The following is a 10626-nucleotide window of genomic DNA, read 5'->3' on the forward strand; positions in this document are numbered from 1 at the left end:
TTTAGTTCTACTTGTTTCCCATCCTTAACAAGTAATAGTCTATTAGCAGCAAAATCAAAAGTAATGGGAGAATAAGTCCTCATCCAATCCACACCCAATATCATATCATAATCACCAAGATCAAGCAATCTAAGATTAAAAGAGAAATTGTTGTGGTGCATTGACCAAGTGCATTGATTGCATTTATACCTAACTAATAGCTGACTTCCATCTGCAACTGATACTGTTGCTGGTGGAACTTCTGTTAAGGGTAATTTGGCTTCCTTGGCAAGGTTTTGATCTAGGAAATTATGAGTGCTCCCACTATCAATTAGAATCATGATAGGTTTATGCTTTAAGGTTCCCTTCAGCTGTAGGGTTCCATTAGCAATTCCACCATCTAAGGCATTAATGGATAGAGTAATTGTTGGTCCCTTATAACGTGACAAGTTTAGTTCCAAGGGGGGGGGATAGGAACTATTTAAAATTTTGTCCGTTTAGGCTGACTTCTTTTCTTAAGAAAAGGTTTACACAGCGACGCTAAGTAATTTTAAGACACAAGCTTAGTCAACTTGTGACTAAGTCTGTTTCTTTCCTTGAGTCAAGCGATAGCACTTAGAGTCTATTCCTGAACTCAGCTTCTTAGTGCACTCAACTCAGCGTGAGTTCGTTACTTAGTCAGTTTTATAGCAAGCAATATATAAAGGAGTTTAAGGGTTAGAAATATGTTACTCAGCAGACATATCCTGGTTCGGCCTCTCCGCCTACGTCTAGTCCCCGGAACTCGTCCGAGCTTTTTGAATTCTCTACTGATCTCTTTAAAGGTAGAGCACGAAACCTTTTACAATAGAAGCTGAGTATACAAGAGTACCTTCCTCTATACCTCTACTCACTCCTATATCTACCGCTGAGTACTATAACCGAGTACTCAGCCTCTCCTTTCTATTCTTCTAGAAATGATAAGGTGTTTGTCCTAAACAACAATTGCTAAGACACTTTAGATGATTGAAAATCACTCTAGACTTTTACACAATAATATGGAAATTGGTGTAAGGTTTTTGCTTTGCTTTTCTCACAGAACTTCGTGTATGAATTTGGACAGCGTATCGGCTAATTGAAGATCTGCATCGAATGAAGCAAATGAGAGGCCTATTTATAGTGACACTTGAGGCACCGGTAATTTCGAATTTCGAAATAACCGTTGGAGGGAAAGGACTTCCTGTCGTTTCACTCAGTACGTGCTCAGTGTCGTTGGCCAATGAGATTCTTGCATCTTTTGTCCACGGCAGTGCTCGGTAGCTTTTCATCTGGCAAACAGAATGTTTCGACATTTTTGGCAAATTCTTCCAGACAGCTTCCTGCGCCTTCTGAACTTTTACCCAAAGTAGAAATACTTTGTCTAGAAGTTGGTTCTTGTCTGTCGATGTCTTGTACTTCTTGTCGACACACTCAGCAGCTTCATCTTGAAGCAATTGAGAGAAGGCTTCTCGACCCTTCTTCATGCTGAGCTTGTGCTTTGTACAAAACGACCGCGTTTTGTATCTTGGGCCGTGATGTCTTGATATGTTGACTTGGGCTTGACTTCCACTTATGGGCTTTATATCTTAATGTCTTATATACCAATAAACTCAACATTGAACAAACACATTAGTATGAATAAATCAAAGCATTTAAATTTAATGTGTTAGAATATTTTTTATCAATTACATAAATAATTTTGTCAAATCAAAATCATGTGGAAAGGTGTTTCAACAGTAATCTGCTCTTCTGACTTGTCTCCCACCTTCTTATCCTCCTATTGACTCTCCACATTTTCTTCTTCCGTTTCCTCAAGGTTATCCTCAGCATTAAGAACATTCAATTTCTTGTTGGTGCATTAATGCCCTGGGAAATATTTGTCTCCACATCTGTTACATGCTCCTAGGGTATGTTTGAAAGGTGTGGTGATTGTAGGCTATTTGGATTCAGGTAATTTGGAAGTAGGAGTGGATTGTATGCTTGTAGTAGGGTATTTGGTGAAATTTGGAGAACTGTAATTCCAAGGTTTAGTGGTTACAGGGGATCAGAAATTTGGTTTAGGTTTGAGCAATTATAACAGATCTCTTATGTGGGACTCCTGATACTTTGTCTATTTGATAGCTTCATACATGTTTAGAGGTTCAAGTTTTCTCACTACAGATCTGATTTCTGGCTTGAGCCCAGTGATAAAGCTGGAGACATAGTACGACTCTGTAGTGGTAGGATGTTTCTTTTCCATTCTCAGTTTGATAGATTCAAACTCATCTTGATATGCAGCAACAGTGGTATCCTGTGTGAGCTGCTCAATTTGTTTCACTGCATCTTCCACCTCTGTGTCCCTGAAACGTTTATCTACCTCCTCTACAAACTCATTCCAGGTCACACTTGAATGGCTAAGAATCCAGTTCCTAAACCATTTCTCTGCTCTGCTCTACAAGTAGAGCCCAACCAGTTGAATCCTTCTAGATTCCTCAACTTCGAAAAGTTGAAAATACTTGCTGCATTTGTTAACCCATAGCTCCACCCCAGTTCCATCAAAAGATGGTAAATCACATTTAGAAAGCAACTTGTTAAATGGAAAGGTTCTTAGCTGGTTTCCATCTCCAATTTTAGAACCAGGGCCACTACCCAAGATTCCCCGTTCTGGGTTGGTAAAATGTTTTTCAGTGTTTGAAATGTGATTAGATGAAGATGGGGAGGGAATATTTTGGTTGTATGAGTTTGGCCAATGTGGTAATGGATTTCTGAAACATTTCCTCCAAATGCTGTTGAGAATCAATCTGGTCCTTCCTCATCTGATTCTGCTCCAGAATGATGGATTCAATTTTCCTATGCTGAGCAGTTTGGACATCTTGGAAGCGAGCTTCCATCTTCTCTAGTTTCTCTGTTGTAACTTCAAAGCGATTGTTGAACTGGGTGGCGAGATCCTTAATTTGTTGCTCGAGAGCTTCCATGACTGCTTGATTTCTTTTTGCTGCTCTGGTATCCCTTATCATGCATAAAACTGGCTGGAGGAAGGAAAGTCTCTGATACCAAATTCTGACTTTAGATTTGAGAGTTTCAAGATACAAATAGAAGGGAATTAGAAGAGAGAATAGATAAGAGAGAGAGGAGGAAATTAAAGTTGTATATTCATCATTGATATATTCCCTTGAGGTGACCTTATATCAGCAAAAGTGGCTGAGGTCAGCAATCTGTTACAAAACAGCTGCATAAGTACAGCAGGTCTAACAACTTAGCTAAAAGACAAAGTAGCTAAAGGACAAAATAAAATGATAACAATGCAAAAGGAATACACGTGTAGAAATAGAGAATTACATAACTAACCTGACAGCTAGTAAAATAGAAATTACTGCATAACTTTTAATAGAATAAAAGATAACTAACTTGATATTGGCTAATTCCTTTTAAGATCCTTCTTCTTTCTTGAGTATGTGACATGCCACTTGCCAAGGTTGCAAGTATGAAAATGTTAGTACTCCAGGATTTACCGAAATCCAATGGGAATGACATGATTCTGGTCATAGTAGTCAGGTTGAGCAAATATGCTCATTTTATGAGCTTGCAACATCCCTATACAACTGCATTTGTTGCTAAGACCCTGTTTGATAACAATAAAAATCACTTAAATTAATAGATTAAACACTTATTTAGTTTAAGTGTGTTTGATAATGTTTTTTTATTAGCCACTTAAATTATTCAATTAAGCTACATATCACTTATTTTGTTAAGTCAAAATATTTAACTTACAATTTTAAGTTAAACATTATCAACTAATATTTTAATATTCAGCACTTATTTTTAATATTTATCAAACATTTATATTATTTAATAATTTCAGCACTTATAATATTCAACACTTAAAATTTAGTACTTATTTTTTCAGCACTTAATTTTCAGTTTTATCAAACGACACCTAAGTTGTTTTTGGATAATGTTTTTAGACTACATGGACTATAATGATAGGGACCCAGTCCTCCTAAGCACTTTTTGGTCAGAATTGTTCAAGTTGCAAGCCTACCATCCATATACTGATGAGCAGTCTGAGGTGATGAATAGGTGTCTAGAAAACTACCTGAGGTGTATGACTAAAAGCATCTCCAATAGAGGGTGCCCAAAAGAGTGCCAGCTGATGTAACATCAGGTTTGACAACTTTTAAAGGGTGCCCACTATTGGAGTGATTGTGGGTGCCAAGAAAAGTTGCCAATTTTTAGCAACCTTGTTTATTATTTTTTAATATAAATGTGGTCCCTCTCCTAGAAATAATAAAATCTGGAACCTTTTATTTTTAATATTTATAATAAAATAATAATTTGTAGGATTATAATGGCAAATTTTCAAGCAACTTCTATTGGATCATTTTTTAAGTAAAGGTTGCCAAAAGTGATATGGATGAAAGAGACAATAAAATATTATATTTTGGAATTATGTGTTAAGTTTTGACACTCTTTTAAGCACCCTCTATTGGAGATGCTCTAATGTACACCCCAAGAAATGGGAAGGATAACTTCCATTGGCAGAAGGGTGGTACAACACCAATTTTTGCACTTCCACATTCAGATGGCCCCTTTTGAGATTGTATATGGCACCCATCCTCCTAGAGACTCAGCTATTGAACCAGTTGATCAACTGCTTAAGGATCGTGAGCTAGCATTTCAAGTATTGAAATATCAACACAGGATGAAGAAACAAGCTAAAACTTTCAGCCTGGGAGATTGGATTTTTGTTGAACTCCAGATATTGCTACAAATCCTACTGGTATCACCTTCGCATCTTTATATCCGCAATCAAAGCATTCCACAAAAGCTTTTTAATCACAAACACTAATAATAGTAATAATAATAATAATAATAATTGCGAAACAGACCCTTGCATTTTGAACTTCTTTACAACAAAAGTCTCCATACATAATTTAATGTTATCATACATAAAATGCATGTTTAAATGAAATTATAGAAGAAGCCTCATGAAGAAAAACGAAATTGTAGAGGAAGCTTCGTGGATAAAATATTGAAATTGAAAGATGCAAAACCATATGGACACCCCAAATAAATGACCTGTTTTTTCATGGTTTTCAATCCCAGGAAATTCACTTGTTATTTGTATTTCACCCCAAACACAATATTTTCTTAAACCACACCATACCATCCTTCATGAAATCACCCCCAAAGTCTTAGTTTAAGCCAAAAATGTGTAATACCTACAAATTCATAGATGACCATTGGAGAAATTATATTGATTAGTCTTTGAAATGATTGATTATCACAAACTTAATCGCTTCTCATCCAAGAGAACAAAATCTTTAATGACATCTCAAGTCATCTTAAGTATTTATTAATTTCAAAGTCAATTTTTATAATTATACCTCACAAGTTTTGTCTTCAATCAAAAGCTTTTGAGGCCAACAAATGTGAAGGCTCGGTTCCTTGAGAAGACTTTCCAGGCAGGGTCAACAATTCCACAGGATATAAAAAGTACATTGTAGAACACTAATATGGTTGAAAACCAATATATCTCTCTTTTCTTTTTTGGTGCATTCTTCACTAAATTCTGAATTCACCTGCAGATAGGCATCAGCCTGCCGCTACTTCTCCTCCGCTTTCCTTGGCTGGGATAGGGCAAGAAAAGGGAAGCACATTAGATATTTCAGGGAAAACAGTTGAAGAGAGACCATTGACAATATGTACCAGAAAAGTGTAATTGATGAGTACTTGAGCAGCAACTACTGTAAATCAACTGAACAATTTCCATTTTATTTTTAATTTTTTCATCTCTAAATAGTATGTTGTATTTGATGATCATTAATAATTTACTTCATGTCACAGGATTTTTCTTTCACTATTTCTTTAGTCCTTTCTCAGACGATTGTTCCTTTATTTTTCCAAAAACTGGATGCTTGAGAAATACTAAGCAAAAAACATTTCAACACCATTTGGAGGGGCTTAATTAGCAGCATAATCACAACCAGTAACAAACAACCGCAAGCATAAGAACTAACTGTTGCCTGCCAACACCATAGGTGTTGTTGCACGAACAGAAAAAATGCAAATTTACGGAACACCGTAATGGGATGAGTCACGAACGAGGTACGTTTGCGGAACTGCCTTCAGATAATGCAAGCAGCCATATAATCCGGTCGCCTCCAGGATAAAACAGCCCACTCAAGGAAAATACGAGTGACAATTAGACAATGAGGGATGCTTACACTACCTTTTATCCCTTTGAGGGAAAATCTTGAAGGCTTTTGATAAATTCAAAACTTGGGCCTAGCCCAACAATAGATGATTAAGTGTGTGATAATTAATCAAACATTAAATACAATTTCGAATAGGAATTAAGCACCAACTAACCAAATTTGAAAGCTCTAAGAAAACCTTAAAAGCCACATTTATATATCCAGAGCATGCCAATTGTTCAAATGAAATAACTCGATGAAGAGGTAAGCAACACAAAGATGAATTACGTGCTTTGTAGGTTAAAAGAACCAGTACACTAACCTTGGTGCCAGGAGCTGGCTGATGGAGTTCTTCCTCTGGGATGATAACAGGCCACTTCTCACCAGCTTCACGGAACATCTGCTCAGTCTCAAGATGTTGACCCTTCTCCAAAATCATGTTCCTTATGGTTTGGGCAGAAACAGTAGTGCCATCAAAAACCTCCTGAACTCCATTGACGAAACTGACAGTTATTTGAGGTGGATGATCATCGGTTCGGCGCTTGACCATAACCTGGCAAGAAGGATTGGACTCCTTGGCCTTGGTGGCATTACATTGGGCTAAAAACTCCATGCAAGAGGCTGTGCGTGGGTCTAATGCATTGAATTCAATCTTTACCTTTGATAAGAACTTCAACATCTGATTTGTTAAAGAAATCAACCAGAGAATTCTAACAATCACGAGAAATTTGCTGAGACAAGACCAGAGAATAAGTTTCAATTTCGGGTTAAAACAAATGAAGAACAAATAAAAGACGAGTAAAAATTCCAATCTTAAGTTCATGGATCTGGATTGTCCTTTAAAAATTATTGTCTAGGCTTTGGACCAAGCCAAACTACGCAGACTAACTCTCTGCCGAACCCAACCTAGACTTAAAGTAAAATCCCAAGCCCAACTCGACCCATTCCACCTAAATGAGGTTTTTATTTTTTGATGAAAATAAATATTTTACATGCGTATACTATAATGTAAAATAAACAAACAAAGAACATCAGGATTTGACATCAAATCTGACCTTCAACATTAATTACAAAATTTAAATATAAAATATAGCCATAGTTATTAAAGGCGCATGGCGCACTAAGGCGCAAGGGGTCCTGGAGCCATGGCACATGGCGCATGGCGATGGCGCGCGCCATAGCGAGACAAGGCGCACTTAAAAAAATAAAAATTATAAAAATATAAAACTAACATAAAACTAAATCATGAAAATATCTTAAGCATAAATAAATTTTAAAATGCAAAATAAACCCCATATTAGAAAACTTTAAAGTTGAATACTAATTTCTAAGTTCTACTCCTAATCAAAACTCTCCAAATCCATCACTCCTCATCATCACTATCGCACTCCTCATCTAAGGCATCATCAAACTATTGATCATCAAACTGTTGAAGTTGAATTCCCTTTGGCTTCTTTGTTTCTGTTGTTTGAATCCGTTTGATGTGTTTTCTTTCTACTAAACTTCTTCCTCTTTTAATGACTCTGTCTCTTACTCTTCAAATGACTCTGTCTCTTCCTCTTCAAAGAGTCTCTCCGTCTCCTACTTAGTTTAAAACCTATAATCTCTCACCTTTTTAATACTTTTTGTTAATATGACATGTGTTCCATTCCAGATATATAGAGTAACTACCAAAAAACTGCCCATAACTGCCTCTAACTGCCAAGGCGCGCCTTGGTGCGCCTTTGGCAACTGCCTTTGGCGCAAAATGGCGCACCAGGAGCACGCCATGGCGATTGCGCCTCGCCATGGGGCTGCCATGGCGCTAAGGCCTGCGCCTGGTGCGCCATGCGCCTTAGGCGCGCCTTTAATAACTATGAATATAGCATAAACAAAAACAAAAACTAGCAGGAACTGCTGGTGTTCGAGCAACAGGAGTTTGGTTAGTTGGAGTCTCAGCCATTATGAAAATATAAAAACTGAAACTAAAATCATATTCAGTGAGGTACCGAAACAGAACACAACAAAAGAAGAAGCTGATGCCAATTATGCATGATCATCTAAATCATAATGGTTCTTAAAATTATGTTACATATCAATTCGAATGAAAAGAAAAAAGAGGTATGTGGATGAGATTATTAATTCACAACTTGGTACCAAGTTTCCAAAAGAGCAATTATGATTATTAACAAAAAGAAATCTTAGTAATAGAATTGAAATAAAGATTCCAAAGCAGTGGCGGAACCAGAACCCCGGATGGCCCGGGGCTCAAATATATCGTCAAAAAAAATTCGAAACGTCAAAAAAAATTCGAAATGTCAGTAACTATTATTACATGTCTATTTTTTATAACTGAATCCTACGTTTGTACAATGTTTGATAACGTTGCAGAATAGGTTCATTTTCTATGCTTACAAACATATCCTTCTCGATGTATACCACCATACTGTCATTCAAATATTTATCTCCTATCTTGTTACGCAAATCAGTCTTGATAATGTTCATTGCTGAAAACACTCGCTCAACAGTAGCCGTCGCGACAGGTAATACCAAAGATAGCTCAATAAGTTGATAAACTAACGGATAAACCAATTGTCTATTCGTCGCAACCAATTGTCTATTCATCGCGACAGGTATCATTTGTCGATGTCCTTGGTCTTTTAGTTACGAATTTGTCCATTCTGAAAAGACCAATATGCAAGTGACAGCAATTCAACTAACAACAATTCAACTAACAGCAATTTCAATCCCAATTCAACTAAATACAAACAGTAATTCAACTAACAGCAATTTCAATCCCAACCAATTCAACTAAATACAAACAGTAATTCAACTAACATCAATTCAAATAGCAGCAATTTCAATCCCAATTCAACTAAATACAAACAGCAATTAAATTCATGAAAGACTCAACGTTTTTTCATTTCATGAAATTCATAGTTAAGCAAAGCAAGTTAATCATCAAATATTTACAGATCAAACGTTGAACAAAGGCACAAAAAAGATAAACCAAGCAAGCAGCAAAAGAAAATCAAAAATCATTTTTCCGCTGACCTTGCGTTTTGCGTTTTGCGCAGCGACTGAACTGAACGGTGGCCGGCGGCGGTGGAGACTGACTTGCAAGCAGCGACTGACTGACTGGTGGCCGGCGGTGGAGACTGACTTGTGCGATTCCCCTGAGTTGAGCCGGCGGTGTGCGAGTGCGATATCGTCTAGAAGAATCGTAACTCTCGTTGCTCTCCTCTTCTGGAATTAGGGATTTAGGTATTAATTAGGTGCTGTGCCTTTTAATTTGATTTATTTTCATTAAAATCAAAACGAATTCGTTTTGCTCATGACCAAACGACGTCGTTTTGATATAAAAAATTTTTTTTCCCCAGCCGGCTGCCGGGGCTCGAGCCCCACTCAACCCTCCCTGATTCCGTCCCTGGTCCAAAGACTCTGTTAGCTATATTATGAGCCATTTGTTTTCCATCAAGAAGAATTATTTATGATTTAAGAGGTTTCTCATCGGAATGTTATTACACAAACCAAAAGAGTTGATACAATCATTCTCATATTCATTTTCTTTGTGATAGGGCAAGCTGCCATGTTTAACTTATAATTATAAGTTAAAACCTTTCCTTAACCATAAATTCTCATAATCTAAAATTACGTGTGCCAGTATGCAACTAAAAGTGATCCCACAGGTTTTATAGTCGATAAGAACACGAACATCAACAGTTAATTCTTTTTAGCAATTTCCAACTCAAAATTCAAAGCATTGGGATCCAAATACCTCTAACCCTTAAATTCCATTATTCCCTTTATTAAAGGTAGATGTATAATGTATGTTTTCTTAACTCCTTATTTAGGAGTTCTGTTTTCCAATTTCATGGTATCCTCTTAATTAGCTATTTGATTAATTTTCAGAACATATAACATGTAAGAGTTTGTGTCGATCTGGTCTATCAGAATTTGCAAGATTATCAGGAAAAAATATATAAAATACTCGAGCTGGTGCCAAATACCTTCGATATGGTGTGCTTACGAGCTGCTCTTCTGCAATTGCTCGGTGGAACGACGGAGGAATGAAGCAATCGAGCAGTGCGGTGGATGGGTGAAGTAGTCAAACTCCAGTGGTTCAGCAGAAATCCAGGTTGAGTAGAATCGAAAGAAATGGAGGTTGATGTTAAAATGTGTGCGACAGACAAGTGATGGTCCGGGGAGCCTCAGTCAACTTGAGAATGAGAGTTGCAGTGGTTGAGGGAGGAGTGCGTCGATGTGGTGGCGGAGTAGAGAGTAGGGTGTCCTTTTCGGAAGGGGTTTTATATGTAAAAATTTGCCCAAAATAAATTCAAAATAACGAAAAATCTTTTTTTTATATATAAGCTTTATTAATGGACCTTAAATCTGCAATAGTTCGACATAACAGAGGAAATAAAAATCGGTAATATATATATAAAAAAAATTGGATAAACACAATTAGAAGCTG

General features: G+C 36.9%; 1 protein-coding gene across 2 annotated transcripts; it reads right to left on the reverse strand.

The window, feature by feature from the left end:
• Positions 1–4393: 4393 nt before the first annotated feature.
• LOC136232931 (uncharacterized) lies at positions 4394–10382 on the reverse strand. Of its 2 annotated transcripts, XR_010690652.1 has the most exons (5): positions 10163–10382; positions 9207–9398; positions 6496–6904; positions 5364–5606; positions 4394–4771 (listed from the first exon to the last, which is right to left on the reverse strand). XR_010690652.1 is itself a non-coding variant. In XM_066022414.1 (4 exons), exons 3-4 carry the CDS (start codon positions 6850–6852, stop codon positions 5583–5585), a joined length of 381 nt encoding a protein of 126 aa, XP_065878486.1. In that variant the 5' UTR covers positions 6853–6904; positions 9207–9398; positions 10163–10382; the 3' UTR covers positions 5298–5582. The 2 variants fall into 2 exon arrangements, 1 of the variants encoding a protein (XP_065878486.1); XM_066022414.1 differs by lacking the exon at positions 4394–4771 and having other exon boundaries at positions 5298–5606.
• Between the last annotated feature and the right edge of the window lie 244 nt (positions 10383–10626).

This window comes from Euphorbia lathyris, chromosome 6, assembly GCF_963576675.1.
Source record: "Euphorbia lathyris chromosome 6, ddEupLath1.1, whole genome shotgun sequence".
Lineage (NCBI taxonomy): Eukaryota > Viridiplantae > Streptophyta > Magnoliopsida > Malpighiales > Euphorbiaceae > Euphorbia > Euphorbia lathyris.